A 24,427-nucleotide genomic window follows, 5' to 3' on the forward strand; every position below is an offset into this window, starting at 1 on the left:
TAATTCTAATAATCTTCATACATACTAAATTCAGACCAATATAATTATAGGAAGTGTTTTTCTGCAGACAAAGCATTAAGTAGTTCACTTCCTGTGAAACTGGTGTAAATCCCCCAGACTTGACTCACAGGAACACTACTAGTTTGCAAACAGTTAATGTACAGGATGATGAGACTGCAGAGCATATACAGCAAGAATACCACGCCTGAGGCACAGTGCCAGCCAATCCCAGGGCAGTGCTGAGCATTATAAGGCACAGTCCTCTGCTGCAGGACAGAGCAGAACAAGCTCCAAGGACAGAGAAAAAGGAATCTGCAACAGCAGCTTCAAGCTCAACTCCCTTCTGTAGCGGTGAGTGTGATTCTAAGGACTGAAAGGCAATTTTATAATTTAGTTTATTAAACTATGTATTTCTCACACTCAGAAAGTCCGAGGCAGACCTAATAAAATTTGTTAGAAAGTCTAAAACCAGGATGTTAATTTCATATTTGCTCTAACCCCCTTATATTATGTGGACAGCCTGGCAGTATGATTTGTACGTAATTAGCATGAGATCTGAAAATTAAATAGTGATTTCCTGAACCAGCGTTATTGTTGGAATCACTCAGAAATGTTCCTAACAGGAAACTCTTGATCATTCACATTGTTTTCTGGATGTTAGAGTAGGTACCGTAGATGTCTAACAGCCTGTAATATCCATTCAATTTACACATTGGAAACTGCAGCCTTCTAAGGGTGAGAACGCGCTTTGCATTCACCTACTTGCAGTTCTAAACGCACGTTTTGAGCTTAATTGATTTGACCAAAGTTGCCTTTTTCTGAACTTTAGCGCTGAAAACGCATGCGTATTTAGGCTGTGTTCACACACTGCGTTTTTGGTGCGTTTTTGCTGCAGAAATTTCTTGAGAAATTCTTGTAACCTTTCTGCAGACATTCCCCAGTCAAAACTATGGCAAAAAAAATTAGCTGTGCACACACTGCGTTTTTTTCTTAAGAAAATTCTTTCAGTAGATTTTCTTAAGAAAAAGAATGAGCATGTCACTTCTTTTCTGCAGCTAACTGCGTTAGTTGCCATAGATAATGGCACAATAACGCAGGGAGCAACCAGCGGTAAAAACGCATCAAAAACGCACCGAAAACGCACCAAAAATGCACCAAATCGCGGTAAAAACGCAGGTGCATTTTTGATGCGTTTTTTAACGCAGGTGCGCTATTCCTTCACTCTCAAGAAATTTTCTTAAGAAATTTCTTAAGAAAAATCCTTTTTCTAGTGTGCACATAGCCTTACCGCGTTTTAGATGCGTTTTCAGCAGGGCTGTGGAGTCGGTAAGCCAAACCTTCGACTCCGACTCCGACTCCGACTCCTCAAATTCTCTTGCACCGACTCCGACTCCGGCTCCGACTCCGACTCCGGCTCCGGCTCCGACTCCGGCTCCGGCTCCTACATATATTGCTTAGTTAGGTGAAAAATTTATTGTAGTACATGAATATGTGTATGTGAACATCAGACATTTAATAATTTTTATGATACGATAATCAAGATATTTGGATAGAACATAAAATATATTTATTGGAATACAACTTTAGAACACAAAAAACTGTAATAAATTGTAAATATGTAATACACTATGTAATATACAGTAGATTACATATATATCTTGTGTGTGTATATACACTGTGTGTGTATATATATATATATATATATATATATATTACATATTTACAATTTATTAGTTTTTTGTGTTCTAAAGTTGTATTCCAATAAATATTTTATGTTCTATCCAAATATCTTGATTATTGTATCATAAAAACAATTAAATGTCTGATGTTCACATTGTACTACAATAAATTTTTCACTTAAATATAAGCATTATACTAAATGTTATTATTTAGTAAAATATTCAGCACATTCTGCATTGCACTCCTGTCCCCAATTTATTATATATTTTAGGAGTCGGAGTCGGTGCATTTTATACCGACTCCGACTCCGACTCCGACTCCACCAAAATGAGCTCCGACTCCGACTCCACGACTCCGACTCCGACTCCACAGCCCTGGTTTTCAGCGCTTTTTACATGCTTTTTCACTTGCGTTTTGAACATCAAGACACTGCTAAATAAAGATTAAATAGTCAAACAAAATAAAAAAAAGTGAAAAAAAGGAACACATAGAATTTTAGTAATTTAAGAAAGAATTATTTAATAAAATTATAGCGGTAATATACTATTTATTGCGAAAATAGCAAAAAATAAGTAATTTTCTTAAATTTAATTGTCGGATTATGTGTGTGTGTAAAGGGACATATGAAATCATTATTTTAATGTCCAAAAAACATGCGTTTTGGTAGTCCAAAACGCATGTTTTCTGCACATAAAAAGCAGGTAAAACGCAGGAATTTGAAGGATTCTTGTTTTTTGCCATTTCTCATTGACTTCAATGTTAGCAAAACGCACTCAAAATGGCAAAAACAATTGACATGCTCCTTCTTTGAACGCATGTTATTTGCCACAAAATATGCAAATGAAACGCAGCGGTTAGAAACGCAAAGTGCGGTCTGAAAATCACCATTTTCCATTGACTTTGCTGGAAAATCAAAACTGATGTATTTTGGCAGAAAAAAGGTGCTTCTCAAACCGGACTAAAAAAGCAGTGGAAACGCAGGTGGAAACGCAAAGTGCGTACTCACCCTTATGGATTCATAGGAGGAAACATTGCTGCACTCACGTTACCTGTAATCAGCTGTTATCCCTGGACTGTTTCATTTCTGCAGTGATATTGCAGGAAAAACTGAAGCATTCTGTGCACCCACTGGTCAAATAGACTTGGACGGCCTTTCAAGTAGCGTGATGTAGCTTTCTGCTATAATGTTTCAATTATTTTATACACAAATGATAACATAGATTTTTTATTTGTAAAAACTTTTATTTTTCATTTAGAAATATTTATTTATTAAATCTGTGACCCTCGTTGTAGTTACCAGGATCCATCTGATAAAAATGAAGCTTATCATCTTCTTAGCATTTGCATCAGTGTTGATCTCTGGATTACAATCGGTAAGTTTTTCTCAGGTGGCCATTAACCCCTTCACCCCGGGCGATTTTCCATTTTTCAGGGGCGGTTCTCTCCTTCTTCCGAGAGCCGTAACTTTTTTACTTTTACTTGGGCTTTTTTTTATGGAACAAGTTGTACTTTTAAATGAAATTATTAAGTTTTACCATATAATGTACTGGTAAATGGCAAAAAAAATTCCAAGTGCAGGAAAATTGCAAAAAAAGTGCAGTTGCACAAATGTTTTTGGGGTATTTTATTCACCGTGTTCACTATATGGTAAAACTTATGTGTCAGTGTGATGCCTCAGGTCGGTACGAGTTTGTAGGCATGAAACTTGTATAGGTTTACTCTAAGGGGTTAAAAAAAAATCAGAAGTTTGTCCAAAAAAATGGCTCAGTTTTTGTGCCATTTTCCTTGACCTGTAGCGTTCTCATTTTTCGGGATTTATGGCTGAGTGACTGCTTTATTTTTTGCATCTCTAGCTGACATTTTTAATGGTACTATTTTTGCGTGATCGCATGTTATTGCATTTTGCAAAAAATTTGCGGCAACCAAAAAACTTAATTTTTGCGTTTTGGAATTTGTTTTGCTACTATGCCATTTGCTGATCAGATTAATTGATTTTATTCTTTGATCGGGCATTTCTGAAAGCGGCAATACCAAATGTGTGCATATGTTTTATTTTTTTTAACCCTTTTGTTTTCAATGGGGTGAATGGGGGGTGATTTGAACTTTTAGGTTTTCTTATTTTTTTTAATTGTTTAAAACGTTTTTTTTTTTTTTAAATGTTACTAGTTATTTTAGGGGACTATAAGGATCAGCAGTCTGATTGCTCATTAATTTCTGTTGACAACAGCTACACAGCTGTGATCACCAGAAACGTTCATCTCTTGTAACAGAGGCTGGTCTGCCAGCTATTACAGGAAGTGAGTCATGTGAGCCACAGGAGTCATCACATAACCCTTTGCTACCATGGCAACCTTCGGCTCTCCGTGATGACGTCACCGCACCGCAGATCGAGGCAGTAAATGCACGTTTACCGTCACGGACATTTAAATCACGCTGTTTAAGGGGTTATCAGGTGTGGGTGGATCGCGAACCAACCCGTGCCTGCTAGGCACACATGTCAGCTGTTCAAATCAGCTGATATTTGCAGGAATCACCGCCGGCTGCCCGCAGTCGGAGTTGATTACCCCTTCATGATTTAGGATATACCAGTACTTCCTCAGTCGGTAAGGGGTTAAATTAATATTAAATTATGCTGTGCTACAGTTAATAATATAAATTTTTCTTTTAGATTTTTCACAAACACCACAAAAAGCTAAGGATCAATGAAGGTAAATGTAAAGAATATATACATGCTACTAAGAAACTATTATAAATTTAAATGGGTTTTCCCACAAAGTTAATTTTGATCAATAGATCTTGGAATAATAACACTGGTATACACATTTGATGGAAGAGGTTAAAAGTTGCGCTGCTGTGCAATAAAAGTGAATACTGGATCTTTGATATGTGACTTTATTTAACATGTTTCAGAGTAACACTCCATCAGGATCATCACATTGATTTTTAACCCGTTCCATCCAATCTGCTACATTCATTGAAGTATCCTTGATATTGGGGTTGCAGCTACTGTATATCCAAGGTTTGTTTCAGTGGTTGCGTCTGACACAACTCTCCCTGGTGAGCAAAACCATATATTCTAGGTTTCACCTTGTATCACAGATCAGACCCTATTGTGCTTGTTTTTCTCTTTATGAAACACTGGTATACAGTGGTTTTGGTGCCATCTATGTCTGAATGGTTTTATATTAAGTTTATGGTGCTGATTAAGTTATTAATTGTTATTAATATCAGTGCTTCAAAAAACGCTGTTCATGCAATTTCCTTTTGAGTATGTTATCGGGACAATCACGTTGGAGACTCCAACAGTAGTCCGCCATCACGTGTTTGTCCCATCTGCCATCACGTGTTTGTCCCATCTGCCATCACGTGTTTGTCCCATCTGCCATCACGTGTTTGTCCCATCTGCCATCACGTGTTTGTCCCATCTGCCATCACGTGTTTGTTCCATCTGCTATCACGTGTTTGTCCCGTCTGCCATCACGTGTTTGTCCCATCTGCCATCACGTTCTTGTCTCATCTGTCATCGTTTGTCCCATCTGCCATCACGTGTTTTTCCCATCCGCCATCACGAGTATGTCCCATCTGCCATCACGTGTATGTCCCATCCGCCATCACGCGTATGTCCCATACGTCATCATGTGTATGTCCTATCCACCATCATGTGTATGTCCCATCCGCCATCACGTGTATGTCCCATACGCCATCATGTGTATGTCTCATCCGCCATCATGTGTATGTCCCATCCGCCATCATGTGTATGTCCAATCCGCCATCATGTGTATGTCCCATCCGCCATCATGTGTATGTCGTCCCATCCGCCATCATGTGTATGTCGTCCCATCCGCCATCATGTGTATGTCCCATCCGCCATCATGTGTATGTCCCATCCGCCATCATGTGTATGTCCCATCTGCGATCATGTGTATGTCCCATCCGCCATCATGTGTATGTCCCATTCGCCATCATGTGTATGTCGTCCCATTCGCCATCATGTGTAAGTCGTCCAATCCGCCATCATGTGTATGTCGTCCCATCCGCCATCATGTGTATGTCCCATCCGCCATCATGTGTATGTCCCATCCGCCATCATGTGTATGTCCCATCTGCCATCATGTTTATGTCCCATCCGCCATCATGTGTATGTCCCATTCGCCATCATGTGTATGTCGTCCCATTCGCCATCATGTGTAAGTCGTCCAATCCGCCATCATGTGTATGTCGTCCCATTCGCCATCATGTGTAAGTCGTCCCATCCGCCATCATGTGTATGTCCCATCCGCCATCATGTGTATGTCCCATCTGCCATCATGTGTATGTCCCATCTGCCATCATGTGTATTTCCCAACTGCCTTTAAATCTCTCCTCCTTTATCTTCATATCCTGGTGGAACCTCTTGTTCCTTACTGAAGTGTCCAAGGTTATCTGGAAATCTGTTTAAATGTCTATGGAGATAAAAGCATAAAGATGCCCTATTAACTCCAAAATTTCGGAAGCTAGCGAGCTTATCATGCATCGATTCTTCATAGTGTGCTCTGTGATAACCCAAGTAGTTATTTGAAACAAAGACAAAACTCTTCAATGTCGAAGACTGAGTGTTATTCATACAAGTGATGAAATTGGAATCATTCATGAGTTTTTTTTAATATGAGGACCATCAAAGATTCCAGTGTTTTTTAGTTTTTACGTACTCAGTCCAGGGAATGATCTACACATGTACTTGAAGCAATTACCCAATTTCTCCAAAGCCCTAACAAATTGCTTCATTAATCCTCACTTAATATGAAGTGGTGGGAAAATGATTTTGTTCTTGTCCACCAGAGGCTTGTTGATGATATTTGCAGTGCCATCAATCACTTCTTCCATTGTAGGCTATGACACTTTTGTCTAATCATCTTGCTTTGCCCTGCTATCCAAGAGGCACATGAAGCATGGGTATTTTGTTCATTTAGATTGCTGTCCAAGCAAGAAGTTCACCATCTTCAGAGCAACACAAATGGACCACTGATGTTCATAATGGATTTTCTGTAATACATTTACATTTTCATATTCAATTTTGTTGAGTGAGCAATGGGAAGAGGCGCATAACGGTTTACCATCGTGCAAGATAACACATTTCAAGTTTCTAATGGAGCAGTCTATAAAAAGTCATTAATCTTCTTGTTGATATTCTATATTCTCAATTGAAGTACAATTCCTGGGATATCATTGGAGTATACAAGTTCTTCTTTTTGGTTGAAATATGGGAGAAGCCTCTCTTCTCTTATCCGATAGGCTGTCATTTTAACTTCCGCCATTATAACTTCCGCCATTATAAGATTTTGTTCATTAAGGCTGGACGCTAAAAGTTCAGATACTTGTTTGTCCAGCGTTACCGTAAGTCTCAAATCAAGTCCGATACTAAAACTCCAATCCCTGCCTCTCTTCAGAGGTTTACAGTCGATGGTTTGGTATTCTGGTAAACACTGATATGGGAACATCATTTCTATGTGGTATAGGTCATCTTCCTGATTCCAAATCAGGATAATCCCACTAAGCTTTCTTTTAATGATTAAAACCTTCTAGTTTTTCAACCAAAAATAAAAATTGTCGTGGTGGCTTTTCGGTTCTCTCCATATCATAGGCACACCAAAGTTTAAACTTTTTCTTTCACCATTTATGCACTATCGTAGCTGCTACACGTGTTTTGAAAAGACTTAAGGCTACTTTACATGTTACAATGTATCGTGCGATCGCATTTACGATCGCACCCGCCCCCATTTTTTGTGCGGCACGGGCATTTTGTTGCCCGTGTCGCACAATGTTGTAACCCCTCGTCACACGTACTTACCTTCCAAACAACCTCACTGTGGGCGGCGAATATCCACTTCCTGAAGGGGGAGGGACGTTCAGTGTCACAGCGACGTCACACAGCGGCCGGCCAATAGAAGCGGAGGGGCGGAGATGAGCGGGACTTAAACATCCCGCCCACCTCCTTCCTTCAGCATTGCCGGCGGCCGCAGGTAAGCTGCAGTTCATCGTTCCCGGGGTGTCACACGGAGCGATGTGTGCTGCCCCGGGTACCATGAACAACAGGATGTGCGATTTTTAGAAAATGAGCGACGTGTCAGCGATGAACGAGAAGGTGAGTATTTCTGCTCGTTAATAGCTGTCACATGCTACGATATCACTAACAATGCCGGATGTGTGTCACTTACGACGTGACGTCGCCAACATCTCGTTAGATATATCGTAGCGTGTAAAGCCCGCTTTATCCTGGTCTCCAAGTTGTACTCCAAAATAAACCAGGTATACTGAGACATTTCTTCTTTGTTTTTTAAATCATGTACTCTTCACAGATGTAGCAGAATACAACAGGATTGTTGATGCATGTTTTTCTTGATGAAGTCATAGTCTTTACATGTATTTATATACTTATTAAAGGTAAGGTGTCATTTTTTTTATTTTTGTATTAATAATAGTGATTATGAAATCAAGTATTTTTAATACAAAATTAAATTCACTGTTTATTTAGTTTTTATTTAATTCTAGTATTACTGAAGCACTGGGGGTTGCCATCTTGGATCTGCTGTAAGTAACGACAACTCCTTTATGGCAGCGTCCAGGGCATTGGGTCTGATAGTCGGACTCCGACCCCTATACTTAACACCTTTGTGACGGAGCTAATTTTCACCTTAATGACCAGACCAAATTTTGCAATTCTGACCAGTGTCCCTTCATGAGGTTATAGCTCTGGAATGCTTCAACCGATTGCAGTGATTCTGAGATTGTTTTTTCGTCACATATTGGATTTCATGTTAGTACCAAATTTAGGACAATATTTTTTGTGTTTTTATTTATGAAAAAAAATTAATTTTGGCAAACATTTTGAAAATTTAGCAATTTTCAACTTTTGAATTTTTATACCCTTAAACCAGAGAGTTATGTCACACAAAATAGTTAATAAATAACATTTCCCACTTGTCCACTTTACATCAGCGCGATTTTGGAACCAAATTTTTTTTTTTGTTAGGAAGTTAGAGGGGTTCAAAGTTTATCAGCGATTTCTCATTTTTACATCAAAATTTACAAAACCATTTTTTTAAGGGACCACATCATATTTGAAGTGACTTCGATAGGCCTAGGTGACAGAAAATACCCAAAAGTGACACCATTCTAAAAACTGCACCCCCCAAAGTACTCAAAATCACATTGAAGAAGTTTATTAACCCTTCAGGTGCTTCACATGAACAAAAGCAATGTGGAATGAAAAAAAGCAAAAATTAAATTTTACCTAAAAATGCTGCTATAACCCAAATTTATTCACTTTTAGAAGAAATAACACAACAAAATGGACCCCAAAACTTGTTACTCACTTTCTTATGAACGCGCCGATACCCCACATGTGTTCAAAAACCTCTGTTTGGATAAATGGGAGGGCTCAGAACAGAAGGAGCAATATTTGAATTTTGGAAAGCAAATTTGGCTGAAATAGGTTGCGGGCACCATGTTGCATTTACAGGTCCGCTAAGGTAGCTAAACAGAAGAAACCCCTCACAAGTGACGCCATTTTGGAAACTAGACCCCTCAAGGCCTCTATCTAGGGGTATAGTGAGCATTTTGGACCCACAAGTATTTCACAGATTTTGTTAACGTTACGTTGTCATATTGAAAATTTTAATAATTTTCTCAAAAATGTTGCTTTAGCATCAGTTTTCTCACTTTTTCAGTAATTCCAAAAATTTGACCTCAACGTTTGTTACCCACTTTCTTATGAGCGCGGTGATACCTCACATGTGGTCTGAAACCTTTGTTTGGAAATATGGGAGGGCTTGGAACGGAAGGAGCAGTATTTGAGTTTTGGAAAGGAAATTTGGCTGAAAAAGATTGCGGGCACCATGTCGCATTTGGAGGTCCCCTGAGGTACCTAAACAGCAGAAACCCCCCACAAGTTACCCCATTTTGGAAACTAGGCTCCTCAAGGAATTTATCTAGATGTTTCGTGACTACCCTGAACCCCCAGGTGCTTCACAGAATTTTGTAACGTTGAGCCATGAAAATAAAAAAATAAAATTTTACCACAAAATCGTTACTTCAACCAGGTAGCTTTTTTTTTTACAAGAGTAAAAGGAAAAAAATCAGCATAAAATTTATTGTGCAATTTCTCCTGAGTTTGGCGATACCTTTATATGTGGTGGAAATCAACTGTTTGGGCGCATGGCAGGGCTCGGAAGGGAAGGAGTGCCATTTGACTGCAAAATTGGCTGGAATCAATAGCGGACGCCATGTTGCATTTAAAGAGCCCCTGAGGTGCCTATACAGTGAAGCTCCCCAACATGTAGCCCCATTTTGGAAAATAGACCCCTCAAGGAATTTATCTAGATGTTTGGTGAGTACCTTGAACCCCCAGGTGCTTCACAGAATTTTATTATGTTAAGCCATGAAAATAAAAAAAAAATTTTTTTACCACAAAGTTAACAGGAAAAAAATGCACCATACAATGTATTGTGCAATTTCTCCTGAGTTCGCTGATACATCACATGTGGTGGAAATCAACTGTTTGGGTGCACGGCAAGGCTCGGAAGGAAAGGAGCACCATTTGACTGCAAAATTGGCAGGAATTATTAGCGAACGCCATGTTGCTTTTGGTGACCCCAGTACCTGAGGTACCTAAACAGTGGAGCTCCCCCACAAGTGACCCCATTCTGGAAACTAGACCCCTGAAGGATTTTATCTAGGGGTATAGTGTGCATTTGAACCCACAGATACTTCATAGAATTTCATAACCTTAGGTAGTCATATTGAAAATTTTGATTTTTTTTTTTTATTTTCAGAAAAATGTTGCTTTGCACAAAATTCCTCACTTTTTCAAGAGGAAATACCAAAAAATAGAGCACACAGTTTGTTATCCAATTTCTTATGAGCGCAGTGATACCCCATTAAAAAAGCTCTGTTTGGACAAACAATAGGGTTCGGAACGGAAGGAGCATGATTTGAATTTTGTAAAAGTTGAAACAAATTGTGGGCACCATGTCGCATTTGCAGGGCCCCTAGGTCACCTATACAGCAGAAACCCCCACAAGTGACCCCATTTGGAAACTAGACCCTTCAACCACTTTATTCAGGGGTATAGTGAGAATTTTGAATCTACAGTTACTTCACAAAAATGTTGCTGTTGCGCCAAATTTCTCACTTTTAGGCTATGTGCCCACAATCTGGCGACACTGTCTAGGATGCAGAGCCAGCTCTCCTGCAGAGATGCAAGTGTTGTCCACGGGAGAACGCAGCTACCTGTGTATATACTCTGGGTTCAAACCGCTGCAGACTTTATTCTTCCTCCGAAGAACACTTTATTCTCTGCAGCATAAATTGACATCCTGCTGCTCAGGAAGCCGCACCGCAGGTCAGTTTATGCTGCAGAGAAAAGAAGTGACGTGGGCAGGAGATTTCTAAAAATCCTTCCACTGTGCTTGTACTGCACAACGCAGCGTTATGGACGCAGTGAAAACACTCTGCATCCAAAATGCTGCAAATCCTGATTGTGGGCACATAGCCTAAAGAGCTAGGATCGATGGATGGATAGATGTCTAACACATATATAATGTCCTACCCCCTGCATATTCTAAGCTGGTGCCCGTTAGTGACTTTCATTGTGTTGTGCCTTGTATTTAGCCCAAATAAAAATAATTAAAAAAAAACGACGTGGGGTCCCCCCTATTTTTGATAGCCAGCTGGGGTAAAGCAGACGGTTGCAGCCTATAGACCACAGCTGGCAGCTTCACCTTGGCTGTTGATCCAATTTGGAGGTCACCCCAAGCTGTTTTTTTATAATTATTTATAAATGATTAAAGAAAAAAAAAGTGGGATCCCCCTCAAATTGGATTACCAGCCAAGGTAAAGCAGACAGCTGTGGGCTGGTATTATCAGGGTGGGAAGGGCCATAGTTATTTGGCCTTTCCCAACCTGCATTAGATGCGCCAATTCTGGCGCTTCGCCCCAGCTCATCCCGTTGCCCTGGAGCGGTGGCAAACGGGGTTGATGCTAGATGTGTAATGTCACCTGGCAGCAAGCCCAGAGGTTAGAGATGTCACAGCATCTAAACAGATACCCAACATATCTAACCCAGTCAGTAATAGAAAAAAAATAAAGACGACAAAAAAAATTATTTGAAAAAACACTCCCCAAAACATTCCCTCTTTCACCAATTTATTGAAAATAAAATAAAATCCGGTCCGCCATAATCCATTTTGGAGGTTTTGGACCTTCTAGAATATGGGGGCACGCTCAGGGAACGTATCCCCCATTTTCTGGAAGAGCAAGCTCTTCCTGTGAGCAGTGTGGGTGCAGTAATCTGAGAATACTGCACTCACACTGCCCCGGTCCAACCTAGGGCAGAGTGACCTGCAGTAACCTCATTCCAGAATATGAGGGGCACGATGAGAGAACTATCCCCCATTTTCTGGAACAGCAGGCCCTCCATGTGAGGAGTGTGGCTGCAGATTACTGCACTCACACTCCCCCGGTCCACAGTACAGCAGTTTCAGCGGTAGTGAGCTCAGCGTCCCTGCTTGCAAGGAGCCAGCTGACAGCCGCTGTCTGTGCATGCGCCTCCAGCTTTTCAGAGGGAGGTGGAGTGATCGCGGGGACTGGAGCAGCAGCCAGGTACCGGGGAAGACTGGGGGCTGACGGCAGGAGACCTGGCAGGACCTAGGGACGGCTTTTCTGTCGCATGTTACAGAAATGAGGGAAGGAGGATGAATGCGGGCCACGCGCTACTGTGCGCGTCGCCATTGTGCATGCTCCGGAGGAGGAGGGGAGGAGGGGGGCTCTGGAGAACCGGAGTTGGCTCCGGGGGACCAGAGAGCTCCGGTGTCCCGGAGGAGGGCTCGGGGAGGACATTTCCCGTCCGATCTGAAATGTTTCATCATTTCAGATCAGAGGGAAATGAATGCAGAGCCGGCGGCGGCTGCAGTTTTCAGCGCGCGTTGGCGCCATTTTGGATGTTCTGGAGGGGGTAGGGGTGGTGGGGGTTGATTTCTCCGGTACCGGGGGCTTTGGGAGCACTATGGGCTTATATTTCTTTATCATCTGACATGTTTGATCATGTCAGATCAGAAAGAAATCAGTATTTTTTGCCATTTTTTTTTTTTATGTGATTGGCGGTATGCGGTGTATACCGGCGATCACATTATCGGCGTCCAAAAAAAACACCCAGATTCATAATCTTGGGGTCTCAGCTACCTCCGGTTTTCCATCACTGGGGGGCGCTGCAAGCTTTTTCCGGCCTGACGTCTTACAGCGTCGGAACAGATTAAGTACCCTGTTTTTCCGACGTCTTGAGACGTTAGGCCGTCGCTATGGGGTTAATACAGAAGCATCTTCTGCTGTGAAATGGACGCGCCCCCTGGGCTGTCCAGATCACAGCAGAGGGAGGAGATCAGCGCCATCTTTGTGGAGCACATCCTATGCTGTTTGCTGCACTTTCCCCCTGTCACCCGCCGGGACGGAGTACCGATGCCGGGCAGCGGTGATTGCACCGTAACTGATCCTAGTGTGCTGCTCCCCACTCTGCCATTCACCCCCCCCGCACTCTGCCGTTCACTCCCCCGCACTCTGCCGCTCACCCCCCCCAGCACTCTGCCGCTCCCCCCCCCCGCACTCTGCTGCTCACCCACCCCCGCACTCTGCCGCTCACCCACCCCCGCACTCTGCCGCTCACCCACCCCCGCACTCTGCCGCTCACCCACCCCCGCACTCTGCCGTTCACCCCCCCTGCCACTCTGCAGCTCACACCCCCACTCTGCAGCTTACCCCCTCTGCTTACTCTCCCCTCCGCCTCCGCTCACCCCCCTCCCCAAGTTTGCTCACCTCGGGCCCCCACTCCTCGCTGCTATGTACTATGATCGCTGACAGGACAGGCTGCCGGGGGCGCAGGTCTGAGGTGAGTGCATGCGGCCGGAAGCGGTGATCGCGGCATGGCATCTTTAGTGTCGTGCCGCTCAGGCTGCAGATCACCCCTCCTCGCCGCATGTCACCTCGGACCTCCAATCCCGGCCGGCAGTACAGTATATGGTGGCGCAAGATACAGTGGGGCATTGGGATACAGTCAGGGGAGCATTGGGATACAGTCAGCGGGGCATTGGGATAATGTGGCGCCCCTGACATGGTCACGCATCACTGAGTACTGCACCCATGCTGGGTGAGTGCAAACAGGTAATCCCAAAGGCTGAGTAGGGTGTGTACGCACAGACACATTGTAACCAGGTCTCACACACACATTAGAGGGGACCCCTGGGCAGACCCAGGAGGGGAAGTGGCCTCCACATCTCAGCTAGTGGTGCGGTAGAGAAGCTGGAAACGAGTAGTTGCAGTGGCAGTCAAGGGAACAGGAGCTGGAGGTAGCCAAGTCTGAAGTGCAGATGCAAGAGAGCAAACACACTAGTCAGACCCTGCACGTGTAGTGGCTGCTGACGGGGGAGTACATTGTCACAAAGTCAGACTGAAAGACTCCTGCAGAAGAGAAAGTACAGGCAGTTGAGTACGTGGACTCCTAGTAATGATGCACGCACGGGGAACAGGTCCCTAGAGCCAGACATCCATTTAGTGGTCTGCTAAATCCTGCAGGTGGTGGGCCTAGAGATTCCACACCAACCATCACAGAGCCCGAGCATCAACAGCAACGAGGGGGCCCTGTTGTGAATGTTAGTTATATTTTGGCTGCTGGGAGGCTCCCTCTGGTGGCCAGGAATGGTTTGGACTTGGACCAGGTGTGTTGTGCAATGGGTGTTTCCTTTGCTAACTCTCTGCTTATTTAAATCCTGGTCTGATTGCAGGCTGTTGCCGGATGTCAGTTGTTCTTTGTATCTCCAGCCTGCTTCATCCTGCTCTACACCACATCTATCCCAGATAAGTGCTTGCTCTTTATTTATTGTCTGGTTCTTTTGCTTATCTGGGTTTGTCATTTGCTGTGGTTGTTTTCAGTTTATTTGCATGCAGGGATTTTCCCCCTCAGTGGTTTGTTGGGGAACTCCCTGCAGTTCTGTGTAGAGTATAGCTCCTTTGAGTCCATGTGTTTGTGGCTTGTTGAATTTGTTATGATTCTTGTTTTCTGTTCATTAGTATGACAAGGGCACCTGGCATAGGACGGAGTTCAGATCGTGCGATCTGAGGGCCTTTTTGTACTATCAGGAAGTTGGTATTTTGCAGGGTTTTTCTCTTGCCACCATCAGTCCCTTTCCTGTCCTTTCCTATTTTAGTCAGCGGGGGCCTCACCTTTTGCTAATCCTGTCATCTATCTGTGTATTGTGTTTTTCCTATATCACCGCAGTCTTTTAATGTGGGGGGCTTGCTATTCTTGTCTATTTTCTGAGGCAGAGAGTTATTCATCTTTCCTACCTTTAGGATAGTTAGTTCTCCGGCTGGGTTCGCGGTGCACAGGATGTTAGTTCACCCCTCGGCTACTTCTAGTTGTGATGGTTAGTTAGGGGATGGCGGCCAGATTAGTTGCCCATGCTCTTGTCACCTTTTGCCAATGATTTATGGTGGTCTTCCATGGTTCCGGATCATAACAGTGCATCCGGCCAACAAATTTAAAGGGTACTCTTAAGAAGGAAAAAAAAAAAAAAAAGCTGCTGAGAATTTTTTTTTTGGTGTTTTTCCTCTTCTTCTTTGGGTTCTGTGGAAGATTTCTTTTGTCTAGCATGGATGAATTAGCTGAGTGTGTTGCTCATCTTGATGCTAAGGTTCGTCGTATAGAGTCTTATCTTGCATAGACTCCCCTTGCAGAGCCTAAGATTCTTGTTCCTGAATTTTTTTCGGGAGATAGGTTGAGATTTTTGAGCTTCAAAAATAATTGTAAATTATTTTTTGACCTGCGCCCTAAGGAATCCCGTACAGCAGGTTAAGATTGTCATCTCCTTGCTGCGTGGTGACCCTCAGGACTAGGCCTTCTCTTTAGCGTCTGATGATCCGATTCTCAGTGATGTGGACTCCTTTTTTCAGGCCTTGGGTTTATTATATGACAAACCCAATATTGTGGACCAAGCAGAAAAATTCTTGTTGTCCTTAACTCAGGGTTTGGATTCTGCAGAAACGTTTTGTCAGAAATTCCGAAAGTGGGCGGTCCTTACCAAATGGAATGATGATGCGCTTGCGGCTCTTTTTCGGAAGGGTATTGCTAATACTGTGAAGGATGTAATGGTAGGATTTCCCGTCCCTTCTGGTCTTGATGCCTTGGCTATTCAGATTGATAGGCGTTTACGTGAGCGCAGGAAGATACCTGCTGGTTTTGTGCCTGTGGACCAGCCTTTGGAGCCTATGGAGTGTGATAGGGTTCTTTCTTTTTTTTTTTTTTTAAACATATTTTATTTGATGTCAGCAAGCACATATCATCAACAAGAGAACATGTTGTTACATTCCATAAAATTTCTCCGGATCGTACAATGCTTCTGTTACATCATTTTCTTTTTCATTGTCACAACAATTTCATCTCCATAGAATTATCTTAACAATAATTTACTTTAACTTAACAAACTAACATATTTGTTCAATTCAGTTGGTCCTTTGGATGCTCCCTACCTTCAGTGTCCCTAGTGTCCCTGCAGTGTCTTGCAAACAATACCAAGACGTGTGTTCAAATGCTTTAACCCCTTCACGACCGCGGGCAGTAAAATTACGTCCTATTTTAACGTGACTTAACGACCAGGGACGTAATTTTACTGCCTAAACTTCATTTGATTGCCGTGGCCATAGCAACGGCTTTCAAATGATGTCCCCTGCTGTTTCTTACAGCAGGGGACCTTTGCTTGACCCCAGGGGGGGCGGCATCGCCACCCCCTATCGACGATCGATGTGATTGGCTGTTCAAATCTGAACCGCCAACCACATCGATCGCACTAATTTCGGCAAAAATAATGCCCGAATTAGTGCGATCCTGTGAGATCCAGCTATGAGATGCCGCAGCTGCTGCAGCATATCATAGGTGGACCTCAAACATGTCTCCCCCAGCCCCTGCAGCACTGATTGGAGCGATCGTGCAATGACGCGCAATCGCTCCAATCAGTGTGCAGTGGGGCGGTGTGATTTGCCGGTGGCCGCCCTCCCCAGGCCTGTGCTGGCCTGTGAGCCCTCCCCCAACATGGCTGCAGCGTGCAGTGGCTGGTACTTGTGGTACCACGCCACCGCCGCTGCTGCCGCCGCCGCCGCCCTAGCTGTCACCGCTGCTGCACGTGAGTACTGTGCTCACTTTGCAGCCAGCCCGTGCGCGCTCCCGTGGTGCCCCTGCGCGCTCCCGTGGTGCCCCTGCGCGCTGCCATGGTAGCCCCTGCCGTGCCCCCCCCCGCGATCTGCTCCCCCCAACCCCCCCCCCCCCCCCGACATCCCGATCTGCTCCCCCCGCGATCTGACTGCCTCCCCCATTATCTCTGTTCTGCAGCTCCCTCTCCGGTCTCCCCCTCTGCTCTACCCCCTCCCCCTCTGCTCTCACCCCCCCCCTCTGCTCTCACCCCCCCCTCTCCCCCTCTGCTCTCCCCCGACGTCCTCTTACCTGTCTTCACCGGCCTGATCACATCTGCGTCCATCGCTGGGTCCTTCCTGGGCATTCTGCTGATCTGCCTGCTGCTCCTGTAAAGCTGTCCATCTCTCTGCCATCTGTTCCTCTGCAGCTCTTCTGGTCAGTGATCCTCCTGCTAGTCCTCTGGGTACTGTGAGTATAACTTTTTTTTTTTTTCCGTATCCCCTGTCCATTTTTACACCTCATCTGTCCGTGCGTCCCGCCAAGCGCTGATCAGGGATGCAGATAACGGATCGGCATCCCTGCTCAATTTTTGGCGTGACTTTTTTTTTTTTTTTCCGTATCCCCGACGCTTTTTGTATCGCATCCGTCCGTGCGTCCCGCCAAGCGCTGAACAGGGATGCAGATAACGGATCGGCATCCCTGCTCAATTTTTGGCGTGACTTTTTTTTCCGTATCCCCGACGCTTTTTGTATCGCATCCGTCTGTGCGTCCCGCCAAGCGCTGATCAGGGATGCAGATAACGGATCGGCATCCCTGCTCAATTTTTGGCGTGACTTTTTTTTTTCCGTATCCCCGACGCTTTTTGTATCACATCCATCCGTGCGTCCCGCCAAGCGCTGATCAGGGATGCACATAACGGATCGGCATCCATGGTCAATTTTTGGCGTGACTTTTTTCCATATTTGCGACGCTTTTTGTATCGCATCCGTCCGTGCGTCCCACCAAGCGCTGATCAGGGATGCACATAACGGATCTGCATCCATGGTCAATTTTTGGCGTGACTTTTTTTTTTTTTACGTATCCCCGACGCTTTTTTTTATCGCATCCGACCGTGCGTCCTGCAGCGGCCGATCAGTGCACTGCGTCTGTGCGTTTGAAAAGTCAAATGGCGCTCCTTCTCTTCTGAGCCCCGCCATGCGCTCAAACAATTTATTTCCACCACATATGAGGTATCTGCGTACTCAGGAGAAAATGCACAATACATTTTATGGTGCATTTTTTCCTGATAGCCTTGTGAAAAAAAAAGCTACCTAATTGAAGCAACCGTTTTGTGGTAAAAAAAAATTTTTTTCTTTTCACGGCTCAACGCTATAAACTTCTGTGAAGCCCCCAGGTGTTCAAAGTGCACATCAAACATCTAGAAAAATTATTTGAGGGCTCTAGTTTCCAAAATGGTGTCACTTGTGGGGGAGCTCCACTGTTTAGGCACCATAGGGGGTCTCCAAACGTGACATGGTGTCCGCTAATGATTCCAACCAATTTTGCTGTCAAATGGCGCTCCTTCTCTTCTGAGCCCCGCCATGCGCCCAAACAATTACTTTCCACCACATATGAGGTATCTGCGTACTCAGGAGAAAATGCACAATACATTTTATGGTGCATTTTTTCCTGATAGCCTTGTGAAAAAAAAAGCTACCTAGTTGAAGCAACCGTTTTGTGGTAAAAAAAATTTTTTTTCTTTTCACGGCTCAACGCTATAAACTTCTGTGAAGCCCCCAGGTGTTCAAAGTGCACATCAAACATCTAGAAAAATTATTTGAGGGCTCTAGTTTCCAAAATGGTGTCACTTGTGGGGGAGCTCCACTGTTTAGGCACCATAGGGGGTCTCCAAACGTGACATGGCGTCCGCTAATGATTCCAACCAATTTTGCTGTCAAATGGCGCTCCTTCTCTTCTGAGCCCCGCCATGCGCCCAAACAATTACTTTCCACCACATATGAGGTATCTGCGTACTCAGGAGAAAATGCACAATACATTTTATGGTGCATTTTTTCCTGATAGCCTTGTGAAAAAAAAAGCTACCTAGTTGAAGCAACCGTTTTGTGGTAAAAAAAATTTTTTTTCTTTTCACGGCTCAACGCTATAAACTTCTGTGAAGCCCCCAAGTGTTCAAAGTGCTCACCAAACATCTAGAAAAATTATTTGAGGGCTCTAGTTTCCAAAATGGGGTGACTTGTGGGGGAGCTCCATTGTTTAGGCACCTCAGGGGGTCTTCATACCCCACATGGCGTCCGCTAATGAGTGCAGCTAATTTTGCATTCAAAAATTCAAATGGCGCTCCTTGCCTTCCGAGCACTGCCGTGTGTCCAAAGATTTGATTTCCACCACATATGAGGTATCTGCGTATTCAGGAGAAAATGCACAATACATTTTATGGTGCATTTTTTCCTGTTACCCTTGTGAAAAAAAAAGCTACCTAGTTGAAGCAACCGTTTTGTTGTAAAAAAAAATTTTTTTCTTTTCACGGCTCAACGCTATAAACTTCTGTGAAGCCCCCAGGTGTTCAAAGTGCTCACCAAACATCTAGAACAATTATTTGAGGGCTCTAGTTTCCAAAATGGGGTCACTTGTGGGGGAGCTCCATTGTTTAGGCACCTCAGGGGGTCTTCAAACCCGACATGGCGTCCGCTAACAGGTGCAGCTAATTTTGCACTCAAAAATTCAAATGGCGCTCCTTGCCTTCCGAGCACTGCTGTGTGTCCAAACATTTGATTTCCACCACATATGAGGTATCTGCGTACTCAGGAGAAAATGCACAATACATTTTATGGTGCATTTTTTCCTGTTACCCTTGTGAAAAAAAAAGCTACCTAGTTGAAGCAACCGTTTTGTGGTAAAAAAAATTTTTTTTCTTTTCACGGCTCAACGCTATAAACTTATGTGAAGCCCCCAGGGGTTCAAAGTGCTCACCAAACATCTAGAAAAATTATTTGAGGGCTCTAGTTTCCAAAATGGGGTCACTTGTGGGGGAGCTCCATTGGTTAGGCACCTCAGGGGGTCTTCAAACCCGACATGGCGTCTGCTAATGAGTGCAGCTAATTTTGCGTTCAAAAATTCAAATGGCGCTCCTTCCCTTCCGAGCTCTGCCGTGCGCCCAAACAATTGATTTTTACCACATATGGGGTATCAGCGTACTCAGGAGAACATGCACAATAAATTGTATTGTGTACTTTCTCTTTTCTCCCTTGTAAAAATGAAAATTTTATGGCTAAAGTAACATTTTTGTGTTAAAAAGTAAAATTTTCATTTTTTCCTTCCACATTGCTTTGGTTCCTGTGAAGCACCTAAAGGGTTAATAAACTTATTGGATGTGGTTTTGAGCAGTGTGAGGGGTGTAGTTTTTAGAATGGGGTCACTTTTGGGTATTTTCTGTCACCTAGGCCTCTCAAAGTCACCTCAAATGTAATGTGGTCCCTAAAAAAATTATTTTGTAAATTTTGTTGGAAAAATGAGAATTTGCTGATGACCTTTGACCCCTTCTAACTTCCTAACGGAAAAAAAATTTGTTTCGAAAATTGCGCTGATGTAAAGTACACAAGTGGGAAATGTTATTTAGTAACTATTTTGTGTGACATATCTCTCAGATTTATGGGCATAAATTTTCAAAGTTTGAAAATTGCGAAATTTTCAAAATTTTCGCCAAATTTCCTAAATTTTCACAAATAAACGCAAAAAATATCGGCCTAAATTTACCACTGACATGAAGCACAATATGTCACGAAAAAACAATCTCAGAATCGCCAGGATCCGTTGAAGCGTTCCAGAGTTATAACCTGTCAAAGTGACACTGGTCAGAATTGCAAAAAATGGCCCGGTCATTAGGGTGTTTTAGTGGCCGGGGGTGAAGGGGTTAATTAACTGGGTGATTTCCGTCTGTGTGAAGCTTTGCTCAATAAATGTTCTCCACTTTTTGAAAAATCTTTTAGTGGACTTCTCCTTATGTTTCTCCGAATCCAGTTTGTCATACATCATTATTGTTTTTAGGGTATCAACTATTTCTGTATTTCTCGGTGTCTGTCTTATCAGCCAATTCCTAATTAGGCATTTCTTGACCACAAGCAAAAATACGTGTATTACATCTGGAATGTGAGCACTTGCTCTGTCAGTTTCTGTAGGGGCTTCTATACAGTGAAAGAAACAGGCCTGAGGGGTGACGGGTATAACTACTTTCCAAATCCTCAATATGTACGCCACCGCTTCCTCCCATACCCCCCTCACTCGTGGGCATTCCCATATGCAGTGAAACAGTTTTGCTTTATGGAGTCCACATTTAGGGCAATGGTCCAAGAAATGCACTGGTGAGCTGCTATGTGGTATATTAAAGGCGTATGTTGCGTTGTGTACTAGCTTAAATTGCATCTCCCTCCATTGTTCGTTTATCATTATTTTCTTAACAGATTCCAACCCCCTTAGAATTTTATCATAGATGTCTGGATCGCCCAGAGCCATCTCCCAGGTTTTAAATATTTGCTCTTTCCAGGGGCCCTGTACTTGATCTCTCAATCGTTGGTACATGATCGAAAGGGATTCATGTCCCGCTCCCTGACCAATCAATACATCAAAACTCCCCTTCTTTTCAGCCTTCCCGACCTCTTTTACCACTGATGTGTAATGTGTTGTTATTTGTAAATATTGTAGGTAATGGTGATTTTCCATGTTAAATTTTTCCGATACCTCCACCCAGCTCAGAACTCTCCCCTCCTCTGTTTTCAGTAAATCACCCAAGCTCCGTATCCCCCTCTGCTTCCATCCTTGAAATAATTTGTTTTGAGACCCTTGAATAAAATTTGGATCCTCCCACAACGGGGTAAATTTTGAAAGACAATAAGGGAGTCTATACAGTTTTCTCAGTGCTCTCCAGGCCCCCACGTGTCCTTTATTAAACAGCTCTGTTTCACTTACGTTGGTATTTTATCTAGCTTCATATGTAATACCGCTACCAAGTTAAAAGGGCTTGTTAGCTCCCTCTCCAGCTGAACGTTAGAAAATAAGGTTGTCCCATTGATCCAGTCTTTTATATGTCTGGCAAGCGCCGCTAAGTTGTACAATCTAATCATGGGCATTTGTACCCCTCCATCTTTTTTCTGTAGACACAGCTTTGAGTAGGATACTCTTGGTCTCTTTCCCTGCCATAAAAATTTTACAAACGTTTTTTGCAACTTGTTGATATTGGTGTGTTTCAGCAGTAAAGGAATAGTTTGTAGAGGATAGAGCAAGCGGGAGAAGCTGATCATCTTTATCAGATGTGCTCTGCCAAACAGGGACAGGGAAAGATTTTTCCACCTGTCTAGCTCTTTAGTTATTTTTTCAATTAGGTGTGGATAGTTAAGTCTATATAATGACATTGAGTCTCTGCCTATTTTAATTCCTAAATAAGTGATGTAATGGGGGGATATAGCTACATCTATTCCCTCACCTTGCCTATTTCCCAGGGGTGTCAAATATAGAATCTGACTTTTACTGATATTTATCCTGTAGCCTGAAAAGGAGCCAAAGTACGCCAGTTTGTCTATTACCTTCTTCAGATAATTGTCTGGGTCTGACATAAATAAAAGCATATCGTCTGCAAAGCAGGTTAGTTTTATCTCACTATTCCCCACCTTGATTCCTGAGAAATCTTCTGATTTTATTAAGTATTGGGCTAGTGGTTCAAGGGCCAAGTCAAACAGAAGAGGGGACAGGGGGCACCCCTGCCTAGTCCCCTTCTGTAGCTGAAAAGATTTTGACAGAAAGCCCATTGTGGAAATTCTAGCTTCAGGCGTAGCGTAAAGTGCCTCCATATAGTTCCGAAAAGTACCCATTATGCCAAATTTATCTAATACTAGCCCTAACCAATGCCAATTTACATTGTCAAAGGCCTTTTCCGTGTCTAAAGGTACCGTCACACTAAGCAACTTACCAGCGATCCTAACAACGATAGGGATCGCTGGTAAGTTGCTAGGAGGTTGCTGGTGAGCTGTCACACTGCGACGCTCCAGCGATCCCACCAGCAACCTGACCTGGCAGGGATCGCTGGAGCGTGGCTACACGAGTTGCTGGTGAGCTCACCACAACCAGTGACCAGCCCCCAGCGCCGCGTGGAAGATGCTGCGCTTGGTAACCAACCCGATATTTACCTTGGTTACCACTGCACGGAGCTACACGTGCAGAGAACAGGGAGCAGCGCACACTGAGCGCTGGCTCCCTGCTCTCCTAGTACAGCACACATCGGGTTAATTACCCGATGTATGCTGCAGCTAAATGTGCACAGAGCAGGGAGCAGCGCACAATGCTTAGCGCTGGCTCCCTGCTCTCCTACTTACAGCACACATGGGGTTAATTACCCGATGTGTGCTGCAGCAACATGTGCACAGAGCAGGGAGCAGCGCACAATGCTTAGCGCTGCTCCCTGCTCTCCTAGTTACAGCACACATGGGGTTAATTACCTGATGTGTGCTGCAGCTAAATGTGCACAGAGCAGGGAGCAGCGCACAATGCTTAGCGCTGGCTCCTTGCTCTCCTAGCTGCAGGACACATCAGGTTAATTAACCCGATGTGTCCTGCAGCTAGCTACATGTGCACAGAGCAGGAGCCGGCAGCACAGGCAGTGAGAGAGGCTGGTATCGAAGGTAAATATCGGGTAACCAAGGACAGGGCTTCTTGGTTACCCGATGTTTACATTGGTTACCAGCCTCTGCAGAAGCCGGCTCCTGCTGCCTGCACAGTTAGTTGTTGCTGTCTCGCTGTCACACACAGCGATCTGTGCTTCACAGCAGGACAGCAACAACTAAAAAATGGCCCAGGACATTCAGCAACAACCAACGACCTCACAGCAGGGGCCAGGTTGTTGCTGGATGTCACACACAGCAACATCGCTAGCAACGTCACAAAAGTTGTTCGTTACCAGCGATGTTGCTAGCGATGTTGCTTAGTGTGACGGGGCCTTAAGGCCAATAACGCAGGGTTCCCCTTTATCAGGCCCGGTCTTTTTGTTCCATCTAGTACCGCCAACACTGTGCGAATGTTGAATACTGCTGACCTATTTCTAACGAACCCCACTTGATGTGGTCCTACTATCGATGGGAGGATCAATGCTAGCCGGTCTGCCAGGATTTTAGAGATTATTATAATGTCTTGATTTATCAGCGATATGGGCCTGTATGATGAAGGGTCCGAGGGGTCTTTTCCTTGTTTGTGTATTACCTTTATATACGCCATATGGCCAAACTGTAGTAGAATTTTATTTTGGAGAGTGTAGTTGAAAACTTTTACTAAAGTGGGCATAACATCTTCCTGTAGTATTTTATAAAATTCCCCCGTCATTCCATCGGGGCCTGGGGCCTTGTTATTTTTAAGGTTTTTCACAACTGTTCTCACTTCCTCCTCTTTTATTGGGGCATTTAACATTTCCCAGTCCGATTCCGTAATTGTGGGTAATGACAGATTGTTTAGGAAGTTGCCTCCTTCTGTGTCATTTACTGGCCCTTGTTCATACAA

The 24,427-nt window shown here is 43.8% G+C and overlaps 1 protein-coding gene across 1 annotated transcript in view; it reads left to right on the top strand.

The window, feature by feature from the left end:
- Positions 1-279: 279 nt before the first annotated feature.
- PLAU (plasminogen activator, urokinase) overlaps positions 280-24,427 on the top strand; it is a 121,789-nt gene continuing 97,641 nt past the window's right edge. Inside the window, exons 1-3 of the mRNA XM_075349107.1 lie at positions 280-351; positions 2,974-3,053; positions 4,349-4,388. Of these exons, the coding sequence (XP_075205222.1) occupies positions 2,997-3,053; positions 4,349-4,388 (97 nt within the window). The 5' untranslated portion in view covers positions 280-351; positions 2,974-2,996. The remainder of the gene's footprint in view (positions 352-2,973; positions 3,054-4,348; positions 4,389-24,427) is intronic.

This window comes from Anomaloglossus baeobatrachus, chromosome 5 (assembly GCF_048569485.1).
Source record: "Anomaloglossus baeobatrachus isolate aAnoBae1 chromosome 5, aAnoBae1.hap1, whole genome shotgun sequence".
Classification (NCBI taxonomy): domain Eukaryota; kingdom Metazoa; phylum Chordata; class Amphibia; order Anura; family Aromobatidae; genus Anomaloglossus; species Anomaloglossus baeobatrachus.